The sequence below is a fragment of the Arvicola amphibius genome, chromosome 5 (assembly GCF_903992535.2).
Source record: "Arvicola amphibius chromosome 5, mArvAmp1.2, whole genome shotgun sequence".
Taxonomy (NCBI): domain Eukaryota; kingdom Metazoa; phylum Chordata; class Mammalia; order Rodentia; family Cricetidae; genus Arvicola; species Arvicola amphibius.
Window position 1 is genome coordinate 118911965 of NC_052051.1, and position 14920 is coordinate 118926884.

Below are 14920 nucleotides of genomic sequence, written 5' to 3' on the forward strand. Positions count from 1 at the left end.
AAAAAATACATACACATTAGCTGACATATAAGATTTACAATAAATTTAAAAGAAATACTTAAGTAATAGAGTCAACATACTTGAGTTAAATTTTGGTGTCTTTGTATTCTTTAAATAAAATCACTTTCTATCAATTGTTAATAAATATATTCTGATGAGACAAATGTTGAAGGTTTTCTTCCTCACTGCCAGTCTAATAACATCTGGACTTTTGGTGACATTCAGCCAGACTATACTGTTGTAAATTTAAAAGTTGTTCCATATCTTTTTGAATGATACAAACACAGGTGCCTTTCACTTGTCTCTAACACTGAGGGCTACGGCGTACCTTTAACCCTATTGTCTTCAGATCCTCAACAGCCAGCGGTGGGAAATACTCAAGCCAATGTTCTGCTTCAGAAAACTTCACTATGTCTTCATCAGAAAGCCCAAGGGATTTCATAATGTCCCACTGGTACTTAGACGATCCTGCCTTGGCAGCGGCTTTGCTCTGAAAACAAACACCAACTCCAGTAAAGCACAGCCGAGAACCGATCAGCATCCCAGGACCACAGTAACTTTAATTCCATAATCCTATTTGGTGATTGTGTTTCTTTGTGAAGAGGGTTTCACAGGGTGGCTCTAGCTGGCCTGAAACTCGCTATGCAGACAGGATCTCTCATAAGAGATCTGCTGCTCTGCTTCACACAACACTGTTGATGGATCAGAACACCACAGCAGGTACAGACAGCAGGAGGTCCACCAGGAAACGGACACCAGAGATAACAAGATGAAGGAACCACGCAGCCACTGTCATTGCGGTATTAGCGCCACACTCTCGTTTCCTTTCTTCTAATAGCGCAGATGCCCTTCTGAGCTCAAAATAAAAAATCGCTTCATTTTAATCTATATGAAAAACCATCAGGTGACCCCAAATTAAAAGAGTTTATTTAATGGTTGAAATTTTGGTCTCCACTTTAACTATAAGAAACTTAATTCCCCATGTAACAGTGTTAAAAGGTAGACTCTTAAAGAGATTCTGCCCTCAAGAATGTATCATTGCTGAACCACAGAAGACAAATCCAGCCTGTCCTGAGCATGTTACTTCCTCTCTCCCTCCCTGTCTCTCTTTCCGGTTCTGCTACTATTTCTTTTCCATTCCTTCACAGACAACACAGCAAGAAATGCCTTATCAGGTACTAAACTCTCAACATAAGCCTTCCCAGCCTCAGTGGGCCAATAAATTTCTGGTCAGTATAAATTACCCAATTTGTGTTGTTATCACTGCAACACAAAAATAGACATGACTTTTTTGACAGTCAAAAACTTTTTTTTAATTGGTTTTTCGAGACAGGGCTTCTCTGTAGCTTTGGAGCCTGTCCTGGAACTAGTTCTTGTAGACCAGGCTGGCCTTGAACTCACAGAGATCCTCCTGCCTCTGCCTCTAGAGTGCAGGATTAAAGACGTGCACCACCACTGCACAGCAACAGTCGATAAATTCTTTATCTGAACTTTACTCCGTGTCAAAAATCATAGAAGTTAATAATGTAGTGTGGATTCTAGATTGGATCTTTTTCTTTTAAATTATTCATTTTTACATTATGTATATTTTGCCTGCATATATGTATAAGTACCATATGTAAACTTGGTGTCCACAGAAGTCAGAAGGCATTAGACTCCCTCAAACTCTGAGTTGTGGACGGCTGTGAAATACCACATGTGTGAGTATGGGAATCATACCTGGATCCTCTGCAAAAGCAACAAGTGCTCTTAACTGCTGAGCCATCTCTCCAGCCCCTGCACCCCCACCCCCTGTTTAAAGCAGAGAAAAGACATTAGGAGAAGGATGGGTACAACTTCAAATACAAGGTCAGGAAGAGGACTTAGTCTGCATGGGTGCTTGTGCACAGACCTGACAGCCTGACTCTATCCCTAGATCGTACAGGATGACAGGAAAGAGCCTACTCAGAGCTGTCCTCTGACCTCCGTAAGCAAGCAGCTACTGGCAAGCTTGCCCCTGCCTCCCCCCTCAACACGCACACACAATTTCTAATGTAAACACAGGAGGCTAGAGAGCTAGCTCAGCAAACAGGAGGGCATACTGCTGTTACAGAAGACACAGATTGGGTTCCCAGCAACCACATCAAGCTGCTCTCAACTGCCTGTAACTCCAGTTCCAGGGGAGCTAACACCTTCTAGACTCTCTAAGTATCTGCACATAACAAACACAAAGACACACAAACACACAAAATTAAAAATTAAATCTTTTAAAAAATGAAGTCCTCTTTTTAAAACACTTCAGATGAACTCTACAGTTTGGCACACAGCACTGAATGTTAGCTGTTTAGGTAGGATGACTGTATCATAGTTACAGAAGAGTAAAGAAGAGTAACATTGGGGGAGGTGGACAAAGGTTATGCAAGAATGCTGCACTATCTTGAAACTCCTTTAAATCTAAAATATATCAAATTAAAGTGAAAAAACAACAATAAAGCCAGACAATATTTTGATTTAATGTATTTATTCTATTTTTATGTAAATGGGTGTTTTGCTTGCATGCGTGTGTACCATGTGCATGTGGGTACCCAACAGGCCAGAAGAGGGCAGCAGATACCCTGGGACTGGAGTTACAGACAGTAATAAACCATCATGCAGATGCTGGGAATGGACAAGGGTTAACAGTGCTGTTAGCTGCTGATCTATCCCTCCTGCTGGCCTGATGAATTTTTCATCTTTGTGGGTGTATGTAAGATGTATGTTTATGGGTGTGTGTTCATCAGTATCTATGGTGCACATATGGAGGTCAGGACAACCTGCCAGTTTATTTGAGGCAGGATCTCTGCTGTTCAACACTGACTCCAGACTAGCTTACAAGCTTCTGGGATTCTTCTGTCTCTACTGCCCTTCTCATCAATGGAGTGCTGGGATTTGGAGATGTTGTGCTTACCTAGAGATCTCATTACCCACTGAATCATCTAAACAGTCTTGAAATGACAGTTTCTTAAAAATTACCAAGTACGCTTCATGTGCCAGGCACCTGCCAGTGTTGGGTAGGTACAACTAAACCAGAGAGGCAGGACCGTCAGGCAAGGCAACCGAAACGTAAACAACCACCAGACCTTTTTCCCTTTGGCTTTATCCTTCACTGCTATATCTGCAGGTTTAACGCTGCTTTCTTCCTCTTCCTCTTCTTCCTCTGGAAAATCAGGAGGGCAGCCATACAGTTCTATTTCTCTTTTCAGCTTGTCGGCACACGCCTACAGCACAAGAACAGAAAGAGCCAAGTTCAGAACTCAAGGAAATAAAATGTTTCCAAGGTCAACAAAAATCAACTTTCTGAAACTGCATGTAACATCTACACACAAATACTATAGAAAACCCAGACGGTGCAAATCACATGCCTCAAAATCCTCTAACAGAGTTTGTATTTTATTCAATATCTATAGTACTTAATGTAGCATCCTGACACACTAAACAGCAGAAATGAAAAGATACATAAAACACGGGATGTCATTTTGAGTAACAATACTAATGGTTTCTCATTTTGAAGATTATCTTTGTTTTTTTTTTTTTTTTTTTTGGTTTTTCGAGACAGGGTTTCTCTGCAGCTTTAGAGCCTGTCCTGGAGCTAGCTCTTGTAGACCAGGCTGGTCTCGAACTTCCAGAGATCCGCCTGCCTCTGCCTCCCGAGTGCTGGGATTAAAGGCGTGCGTCACCATCGCCCGGCTTGAAGATTATCTTTGTAGTGGGAGGTAATTTCTTACCCTCTGTTAGTAATTAGCTCTCCTGAGAGGTAGACAGGACAAATATTAAATTAGAAAACAAACGCTGACATGAAGTGATTTATCCAAGGTTATAAACTAGCAAGTTACAGAACTGGGCTTTCCACCACTGTTCTTCCAAACTATCCCATAAGTTCACTCCCCAAAACAGAAAACATCAAAGAAGAGTTTCAGCTGTTAAGTAAACTACAACCAGAAAGGTACTCCTGGCACATACAGCTGTTCTGGAGACTGAGGCAGGGGGATTACAAGCTCAAGATCATCCTGGGCAATTTAACAAGACTATATCAAAATGAAAATTAAATGAAAAGAAATACAGATATAATCCAGGTTAAGAGAGACTGTCTACCCAGTAAAGCGAAGCCCTGCCTAAAAGCCCAGTACTAAAGGGGAATGACCAGTATTTGGGTAAAGACGTACCCAGTGTTAGAACATTTGGGCTACCAAGTGTAAGACCCTCAGTCCAGTTTCCAACACCACATACACATATAAAAATGTTATTTGCAACCACAAATACAGTAATTAAAATAAGCCAGGATCACCAAAAGATGCTAAAACCTCTAGGCTACTGAGTAATAAGCCATTCAGAGGGTCTCAATATAGTCCCCACAGACTACTTTCTAATTACTAAAGACACCCTTAGAATGAGGAACTCTGTCATGTATTACCTAATGTTACTAAAATGGGACAAGTTGCTATCGTATACTTTTTGATGTGATACGATGAGAAGTTTATGCCTCATCAATATAGTATTCTTCTCAAAGTGTCTAAATTCAAACATTAATAAACATCATGTCAGACAACTAAAAGGTCTAAAGCAAACTACACGTGAAGCACAGCCCACAGAAGAAAATGTAAAACTGCAACCAGGAAAGCCATCTTGAGATGACCAAGGAAATCTAACTACAGAGAAGATAAAGGAGACAGTATCACATCAACGCTCAATCAGAAGAGCCACTTGATATGGAACAGAAGAACTCATGCTACATTCTGGGGCTCCGAACTCAAGTCATCAAGTTTACTTAGTGTGATGGTACGTATAAAAATGGCCCCCATATGCCCATAGGAAGTAGCATTATTAGGAGGTGTGATCTAGTTGGAGTAGGTATGGCCTTGCTATAGGCAGCGTGTCACTGAGGAGGTGGACTTTGAGGTCTTATAAACTCAAGTCGGGCCAGTATGGCACACAGTTTCCTTCTGCTGCCTGTGGATCCAAACGTAGAACTCTCAGCTACCTCTCCAGCACCATGTCAGCCTCGTGCCACTATGCTTCCAGCCATGATGATAATGGGCTAAACCTCTGAACTATAAGCCAGCCCCAATTAAATGTTTTCCTTTACAAGAGTTATTATGGTCATGGTATCTCTTCATAGCAATAGAATCCTAAGACACTTAGCAAGTGCTTTACCCTAAGCTATCTCCCTAGTCCTTTGAAGAATTTTTTTTTTTTTTTTTTTTTTTACATGTAGGCTACCAAAGGCAAGAAAAGGCAACAAGCAACCCTTGTTCCCCAGACCTCAGGCATGCCAGATTTTCTTCCAAGTTGCTACGTTCCTGAAAGGGGCACTAGTCAGCCCCTTGGAGAGGGAATCACCTTGGACTGAAGAATTTTTAAATTAATTTTCACTATAACAAATTTAGCTCATTTAATAGAATACTTTGATGTAAATGGCATCAGTGAAAAATCCAATTCCAAGATTATAAATCAGGTATTTTTCTTTACTCTAAGCTCAAGAGTAGAAACCAGGGGCTCAGAGGTTAAGAACACTGATTGCTCTTCTGCAAGTCCTGAATTCAGATCCCAACAACCACATGATGGCTCACAACCATCTATAATGGGATCTGGTGCCCTCTTCTGGTGTGCAGACATACATACAGATAGAGCAATCATACCTAAAAAATACATAAATAAATTTTTTAAAAGTTAAGGAAGAGGAAAGAATAGAAGCTAGTCCTCTAAGCAGTCTTACCTTAATAGGCATGCCAGTACAGTGTAGCCCAAAGGGAAACAGACAATTTTTCCCTTTTAATCTATGGTATCCTACTGCAAACTGCAGGAAGAAAATCGAATTTAAATTAGAAATATAAATAGCAGATATACACAAAATGCTAACTTTGGGGTGGGGGAGACAGGGTTTCTCTTTGTTGCTTTGGAGCCTGTCATGGAACTTGTTCTATAGCTGGCCTCGAATTCACAGAGATCCACCTGCCTCTGCCTCCTGAGTGCTGGGATCAAAGGCTTGCGCCACCACTGCAAGGCAAAATGCTAACTTTTGGCAGCACTAACTTCCCTCCTCCCAGTTTTAGAACAGACATTTTGTCACTGCAAAATTCTACTCCACTGTCTTTTTTGTTGTTTTTAACCAACATAGAAATTTTGAACATACACATGTCCTAAATCCTGAACAAATACGCACATGACATGGAAACAAAAACATAAAATTAAGGTATAAAATATATTCTTTAGGGCTGGAGAGATGGCTCAGAGATTAAGAGCATTGCCTGCTCTTCCAACGGTCCTGAGTTCAATTCCCAGCAACCACATGGTGGCTCACAACCGTCTGTAATAAGATCTGGTGCCCTCTTCTGGCCTTCAGGCATACACACAGACAGAATATTGTATACACAATAAATAAATATTTTAAAAAATTATTCTTTAAAAGTAAGTATTTGAATTCCCTTAAGAGGAAATGAATTTTATGCATGCAATTTTTTTTCAAACTGGTATTTAATATAGACCCTCCCTATCCCAAGTTAGTAATAAACACAAGAGCTTTACCTCACACTTGGATAAGGAAAACGTGTGTCCCAAATGAAGGCGTCCGTTCATGTATGGATATGGGAAAGTGACAAAGTATTTCCCCTTGCTGCAAAGTAATCATGTGAAAAGGAAAGTACAAAAAAGAAAATGTTAAATTTCTTTCACAACAAAATGGAAAGGCTGCTGGGTCATGTAAGTACTCTGTGCCAAGTCTAGCTTTTGGAGGAGCTGGACACGTCTCAGTGTGTAAGAGCACTTGCTGCTCGCACAAGACGACCCACATGACTGCTCACAATCATCTGTAACTGTTCCAGGGGATGGAATGCCCTCTTCTGAACCCTGCAGGCACTGCTAGTATACTTACATGCAGGTAAAACAACTCATACACATTAACACAAAAATAAAATCTCTTTTAAAAACAAAATAAAGAGCTGGGCAGTGGTGGCCCAAGCCTTTAATCCCAGCATTCAGAAGGCAGAGGCAGGCGGATCTCTGTGAGTTCAAGGCCAGCCTGGTCTACAAGAGCTAGCTCCAGGACAGGCTTCAAAGCTACAGAGAAACCCTGTCTCGAGAAACAAAAAAACAAAACAAAACAGAATAATAATAAAAAATAAATAAATAAAGTTTAGCTACTTAAAAGATAGCAAGTTTGGGCTGGACAGGGTAGTACATGCCTTTAACATAGGAGCCAAAAGCAGGAGGATCTCTGTGAGCTTGAGCTGTGTGTGGTTCATATAGAAAGCTCTGGGTCAGTTAAAGCCTAAGGTAAGACTGTCTCAAAAAAAGATACTAAGTTTATAAACTTGAAATCAAAAGCTCTCCAAAACTTAAGTTTGATTTTGAAAACATCATACAATCATAAATGATATTATGCAATAATCTCCTTGATCTAGGGATGTAGCTTGATGGTAGAGCACTTACACAGCATGTATGAAGCCTGAGGTAAGACCACAACACAGAAAAGAGATAAATATCTCTGTAACAAACATGAGAGGTTTAACTTAGACTGAAATATGCAAGTAACAATGATATCATTTAAAAATTAACATTTTAAAGAATCTGTACTGCTCTAACATTTATTTGAAAAAGTAAGATTCCTTTTTCATTAAAGATACACACAAAGCAACTTCAAGTTCCTTGAGAGAGGAGTCCTAAATATCACAGCACATGCAGTGGAGAAAAGTCCTAATGATCACAGCACGTGCAGTGGAGAGAGGTCCTAATATCACACAGCACGTGCAGTGGAGAGAGGTCCTAATATCACACAGCACGTGCAGTGGAGAGACGTCCTAATATCACAGCACGTGCAGTGGAGAAAAGTCCTAATGATCACAGCACGTGCAGTGGAGAGACGTCCTAATATCACACAGCACGTGCAGTGGAGAGACGTCCTAATATCACACAGCACATGCAGTGAACCACTTTATTGAAAGCTGTTTCTATTCTCAGACTTTCTTTTTCACAATAAGTATTTGTAACCTACATATTTATATCACACAGCATAAATGGTGCACTTGTAAGTGTTAATTTTTCAGCCAGGATGGAATGCAGAGGTAGAGGGATCTCTGTGAGTTCAAGGTCAGTTTGATCCAGGCCAGCATGGGCTACATAGTGAGATCCTGTCTCAATAAAATAAAATGTTCATTTTATTATGCCATGTACTTACAAATAACTGAGCACTTACATATGCACCCTCCAAGTTGTAATTCAGTGAAGCCAACCATATGTGCTCTCCCCACAAGGGAAAACCAATAACCTCCAGTTGGCTTTGCCATTTTCTTCCTTTTCCATGGTTTACAAATATGGATATGTTCTTCATCAATATATCACTTAGTGTGGCTCACTCACGAATTTTATTAAAGCACAGTATGTTTCACAAAGACTTTTGAAATTTAATCTTCACAATATTAATAAATTTCTTCAACAAAACTTCATATCTCAACAGGTCCTTCTTTTACTGATCCAAGCATTATAATGGTTCATTTCTTATTAAATTGATTTAATGTGAACTAAAATTCTAAAACAAAGCAACAGAAGTAACAAACTGTAGTTTAAGGTATAACAATACTGTATGCTAGCAATTTCTCTTTAAATATATCACACTACATGCATTCCATTAGAGTCTATCTTAAGTAGTAAGTAAAGAGGATAGGTTTTTTTAATTAGTAAGCCCTAGAAACATCTACAGTTACACCTTTAGTTCATCAGCTCTTAAAAACCAAGCTAGTTGGGTTAAGAGCACTGGTTGCTCTTCTAGAGGTCCTGAGTCCAAGTCCCAGCAATCAGATGATGGTGGCTCACGACCATTTGTGAGATCTGGTGCCCTATTCTAGCCTGCAGGCAAACATGCAGGCAGAACACTGCATACATAATAAATCTTTCAAAACAAAACAAAACAAAAAAAGAAGCTAGTCTTGCCTGGTGAATACTTGGAAGGGCAAAGCCAGGAGTAGTCAGTCCTACATGCCATAATCCTGGCACTTGGGAGGTGGAGGCAGGGTGAATTAGAAGTCAACCTAGTCTACATAGTAAGTTCCAGGACAGCCAGAGCTACATAGAGATACCCTTAAAAAAAATACTTGGAAGGACAGACATATGAAAGAGTCACACCCTGTAAACTCTTATCAAGTTTCAGAACTTTACTTAGCCTCTGTATCTGCTTCACCATCTGTTACATGTAGTTTAATTTAAATTTTTTTTAACCAGGTTGAGGATAGCTTAGTTAGCTGAATGCTTGCCCAGAATACACAAAGTGCTGGGTCTGATCCCCACCACCACATAGGTCAAGCATGATGACACATGCCTGTAATCCTAGCACTTAGGAGGAGGCAGAAGAGCAAGTCAGGTCATTCTCTGCAACACAGCCAAGTTAAAGGCCAGCCTGGAATAGTGTGAGACCTTGTCTCAAAAGACAAAAAGAAGCGTTCACCTTAAAAAGCTATTAAGACGCTAAGCAGGGGACTGGAGGTATTCAGTAGTAAACCTTCACAGCAGCTCACAAGCATCTGTAATTCCAGTCAAAAAGATCTGACCCCCTCTTCTGAGCTCTGTACCCACATGGTGCACAGACATACATGCAGGCAAAGCATCCATAAACATTAAAAAATAATATCAAATAAACTTAATTCTTAAGATTCAATGAGAATATGGTATGTTTCCTAGCACACAGTTAGTTCACAGTTAACTACTACCACACACATTCTCTGCCTCCCAAGTGCTGAGATTAAAGGTCAATATATGCAAAAAAGGGTATGCACATTAATTTAACATATTGTAACATTCTTTTTTTTTTTTTTTTTGGTTTTTTATGACAGGGTTTCTCTGTGTAGTCCTAGCTGTCCTAGAATTCACTCTGGGGGCTGGAGAGATGGCTCAGAGGTTAAGAGCATTGCCTGCTCTTCCAAAGGTCCTGAATTCAATTCCCAGCAACCACATGGTGGCTCACAACCATCTGTAATGGGGTCTGGTGCCCTCTTCTGGCCTGCAGGCATACACACAGACAGAATATTGTATACATAATAAATAAATAAATATTTTTTAAAAAATTCATTCTGTAGATCAAGTTGGCCTCAAACTCAGGGATTCACCTGCCTCTGCCTCCTGAGTGCTGGGTGCTGGGATTAAAGGCATGGACACCATGCCCAGCGACTGTAGCATTCTTTTTGAGGACAATTATTTTGCTTTTGTTTTTCCTCCAATCATCACTGTCTACAATTTGCCTCGTTATTATCTTAGTTTCAAAGCAATATAGTATTTATAAAATAAAATCAACAAATATAGTGACCCTTCAAAATTTTATTCTATACTGGAGGTAAAATCAATAAGAATCTCTCAAAGAAAAAGCTTTCCTTTTATCAGCCAATAAATACAAAACTTTAAAACATTCTCCTTTGCCAAAATATAAAAATTAATAATTTTAAAAATCTGTACAGGCTGGTGAGATAGCTCAGCAGACACAGGCTCAAGGTCAATCTTCAACACCAACATGGTAGCAATCAACTGATTCCTGAAAGTTGTCCTCTGAATATCACATATGTACCACACTTGCAAACACACAAAAATAAATGTGGTTTTTTTTTTTATCTTAACGTGAACGAAATCTAAGAATTCCATAGAAAGAATCCAACTTAAGTACACGGTGGAACTCAGCTCCTCCAGCCCATTATACACACTTTCTCACTTCCCTCTCCCTGGGCAGATGAGTGTGGGGATCGTCACTGACTCACCTGGTCTGCTTCTGCTTCTCCAAATGAGATGCATTGACTTCAAACACTTTCTCAGCTTCCCATTTCTGCTGGACTTCTTTCTCGATCTTCTTCAAGAAGTCTACTTTGGCTGTTCCTTTTCTTTCCTGTTAAATACAAAAAGAGACAGAATGGCTTGCTTTAAAAGAAATACGAGCCGGGAAAGCTAGTGCACGCCATAATCCCAGCACCTGGGAGGTGGAGATAAGAGGATCAAAATTCAAGGGCACCCTCAGGCACACAGCAAGTCTGAGACCAGCCTGGGCTACCTGAGACCCTGTGTGAAAAACCAAGAGGGAAAAAAAAGAAGTCAGGCTCACAAAAAAAAAAAAAAAAAAACTGAGCTGTTCACTGACAGATCAAATTCTTCAAGCCTACCATAAAATGTAAACGAACAATATTAAAAATTAGTTACTGAGGGCTGGAGAAATGGCTCAGAGGGTAAGAGCACTGGCTGTTCTTCCAGAGGTCCCAAGTTCAATTCCCAGCAACCATATGGTGACTTACAACCATCTGTAATGAAACCCGATGCCTTCCTTGCCAGCAGTACATTGTATGCTTAATAAATCTTAAAAAAAAAATAGTTGCTGAACCCAGCAGGAATGGTGCATTCAGGAGGCAGGGCAAGCGGATCTCTGTGAGTTCGAGGCCAACCTGGTCTACAAGAGTGCGTTCCAGAACAGGCTCCAAAGCTACAGAGAAACCCTGTCTCAAAAAAAAAAAAAACAAAAAAAAAAAAAACACCTGAATTCTGAGGCCCTGACATCTGTGCCAGACTTTGCTCTCAGGGGCTCTCTGGTGCACTGTAGGATGTTTAAAGCATCTGTGGTTTCTTCTCAGTAGGTACTAATAGCACACACCTGGTTGTGACAATCAGCGTCTCCAGGCCAGGCCTGGTGGCACAGAACTATAAACCTAGCTACCTGGGAGGCACAAAGGACACCAAGTGCCAGCCCTGTGTGGGATGTAGAGCAGATTCAAGGGCAACAGAGCAACTTAGCAAGACTCCATCACAAATTTTAAAAAGTAAGTATCGGGCTGGAGAGAGAGGTTAAGAGCACAGGATACTCTTCCAGAGGTCCTGAGTTCAGTTCCTACCACCACACAGCAGCTCAAACTGTCTGTAACTCCAGTTCCAGGGAGTTCCAGATCCAGCACCTCCTCTGGCCTCCACAGGCAGCAGACAAGCACAATATACAGATACACATACAGGCAAATACATATATTCACAGTATTCTGCAGTTCATTTATTTTGCTTTGTGGTTTGGGTTTTCTGGTATAGTTTTGTTTGAAAATAGGGTGTCGCTATACAGCCCTGGCTAGCCTAGAACTCACTATGTAGGCCAGCCTGCTCTCAAACTCAGAGATCTGCCTGTCTCTGAGTGTTGGGATTAAGGAGGTGTAGCACCATAGCCTGCTATTCTGCAGTTATTAGGACACTTTTGCAAACACCATCTCAATTTTACAACCCTGAAAAGCAGGATAAACTGTGACTACCATTTTCGAGACAGCAAATCTGAACTTGACAGCAAGCCAGCAAATGGTGAAAATCTACAATACCATCCATCATCTTACTCCAGTTTCTGTTTTTCCTTGCTCTGTTGCCCATATCCTGGCTTCACCACTTCCTAAATACAGAACCAGGACCCTAAGTAAGTTCTACCCTCATTTTCAGTCTGACAGTGCTCCTGATGCTCCGTCTATTTTTGGCACAAGTCTTTTGTAAACAGCAAGGTAGTCCATAAATACAAGCTATATTACCTTTTACTTACAGATATTTAACCTTGCAGGGTAAGAAACACACACATCACCAGAATAAAACAGAGAAATTAGTCCCTTCCTCTTTTCTTGAGGTTTTTTTCTACCTGGCTCTCTCCCTAACACTATTTCTCTCACAATGATGGGTATGAATAGCCATGGAGGTGGTCACTCCAAAAGATGTTACTATTAACTATAAACAGTCCTTTCAAGGTGGGTACGCAACACAATGGCAGTTTATTTGCCTAGCATGTGCAAGGTGCTGGGTTCAATTTCCAATAACAGTTCCACAAAAAGGAGGAGGAGGAAAGAAAAGCCATGATCTCCTCAAGAGTACAGATGAGTTACTTTTAAGCCAGATACACTATTGCACCCCTGAAACCCAACCCCCTTTAAGGCAAGAGGCAGAAAGACTCAGAGATAAAGCTATACAGTGAATTTCAGGGGTCCTGGGCTACATAAGACTAAGACCAAAAAGAAAAAAAAATTCTAGCGCCAAAAATTCTTCAACCCTATAGGGACCTTCTACTGATAATGGGGTCCCTTTTCCCTTTTCCGCCAACCTTTAGCTTGCCAGCCCACCCAGTCCCATCTTCTGCCTCTCTGTACCCATCTGTGCTTCCGGTTCTAGCTACTCTGCCATCATTGTTCTTACCTGGAAATACCCTGCCCTGTCATCTCTGCTCCTCCACCTGGGTAGGTGAACGTGGCAGGAGGAAAACCCGCCTGTCCTCTAGACACCTTGTGACTGCCAAGCTCAAGAGGCCTCAAGGGATACCTCTAACTGCTGAAAGTCATCGCTCCCTCCTGCTAAACTATTCAATTTCGCCTCCAGGAGATTGAATTTAGGGCCTTGGTCATGCTAGAGTTCTACGACTGAACTACCTCCCAGCCCTTTTCACTTTTTATTTTGAGACAGTCTCGCTAAGTTATTCGGGTTGGCTTTGAACTTATTCCACGCCCACGAAAAGTCTTTAATTTTCGGTCCTCCTATCTCGGTCTCCAAAGTGGCTGCGCCTACTCGACCTGTGCTGCCACAGGGTCCAGCTGCTAAATTTTAAAATAAGGTCTATCTGTTTAAAAGTCAGTGCTTCAGAGACACTAGACACATTCACAGTGAGGTGTCCGATTGCTGGAAACGTTTACATAGTCTTCTCTACCTCTATTTTTACTTAAAGCACGACGAAATTCCGTGTTCGGAATTTAAGTAGTCCGCGTAAAGTGAAGACGCTGGCTCAACTAGCAAATGATTCTCCAGGAAATCGTGCCTCCAGCGAGAAAAAGGAGTTTTTTCGAAAAAAGTGTTTCCCTTCCCGGCGACAGGCACATGTGGAGAGCCCCGAATACCCTAACAGCTGGGTTCCAGGGCCCAAACCTGAGGATGCTCTTCCCGCCCAAACTCACCGCCATTGTGTCGCTCAAATTACTCAAGATCCTGCACAGCGGTCCCAGTGATATCCTCAGAGAAGTGGCTCCAACTTTTCCCTCCCACTCAGGGAATCCTAGCTTCCCAGGACCAAAGCACACACTTCACACTTGCTGAGGCAATCGCACAGCTCGCAGACTACAGCCGGGCGCATCTCGCGGACAGCAGGGAGTTGTAGTTCCCAGACCATGAGTACTGAGGTACAACCGAGGTCTCTAAACTACAATTCCCAAAAGACAACGGGATACCGGAAATTGGTCATAACCATAAGCCCACTCCCAGGTGACACCGGCAGTGATGTCACCCTCACGTTGAACTACAAGATCCGTGATGCAGTTCAGGATAATGGACTGCCCCAAGTGAGCCCTAAAGGAGGTGGAGTTAGGAACGTGAACCTTCTCACCCCGAGGAGCCGTCTGTCTGTCAGGAAGCCAGAACGCTGAATTGATTGCTATTCAGTGAGTGAGGTGCTAATTATGGCTTGCCACCACGCACAGGTATTTATTAGCACCGGTAGCATTCAACAGCTCAGCATGTAGACATTTAATAGCACTTACCAAATAATCTGCACCTTTAGGAAAGAGATCAGAAACCCACCTGTTCGCTGAAGCTTGGCTCAGGCCACGCCCAAGCCATATTTCAAGTTCTCATCCATCTATGACTACCATATTGGTTGGTGCAAATATGCTGAAATATTTCCATCAGCACAAAACTATTCTGTCGAACAGACCTGATAATAGATGGCTTTTACTCTCTAGTGTTCAGGTTTGTTCATACATTAATCCATTAATCTAGTAAACACTAAGCGTCTACAAAGCACTGTAAGAGGAGCAAACAACTGAAACGTGCTACCAACAGTTCTGAAGAATTTTTTTTCATAAGTAGTCGTAGACAAAATTTAATGATGGTGTAATACATGCCTGGCGTATGATACGAGTGTAATAAAGAACATGGTTGGATGAAAGAAAGA

At 41.4% G+C, this 14920-nt stretch overlaps 1 protein-coding gene and 1 non-coding gene across 2 annotated transcripts in view; both read right to left on the reverse strand.

Moving 5' to 3' along the window:
- Lars1 (leucyl-tRNA synthetase 1) overlaps positions 1-14112 on the reverse strand; it is a 56213-nt gene extending 42101 nt beyond the window's left edge. The window contains exons 1-6 of the mRNA XM_038330358.2: positions 13929-14112; positions 10749-10873; positions 6541-6628; positions 5732-5812; positions 3099-3236; positions 329-490 (exon numbers count right to left, since the gene is read on the reverse strand). Of these exons, the coding sequence (XP_038186286.1) occupies positions 329-490; positions 3099-3236; positions 5732-5812; positions 6541-6628; positions 10749-10873; positions 13929-13934 (600 nt within the window). The 5' untranslated portion in view covers positions 13935-14112. The remainder of the gene's footprint in view (positions 1-328; positions 491-3098; positions 3237-5731; positions 5813-6540; positions 6629-10748; positions 10874-13928) is intronic.
- Positions 5223-5362, reverse strand: LOC119815944. Its single transcript, XR_005285617.1, has one exon. It is a non-coding gene; the product is annotated as a small nucleolar RNA SNORA67 (small nucleolar RNA).
- Positions 14113-14920: the final 808 nt, after the last annotated feature.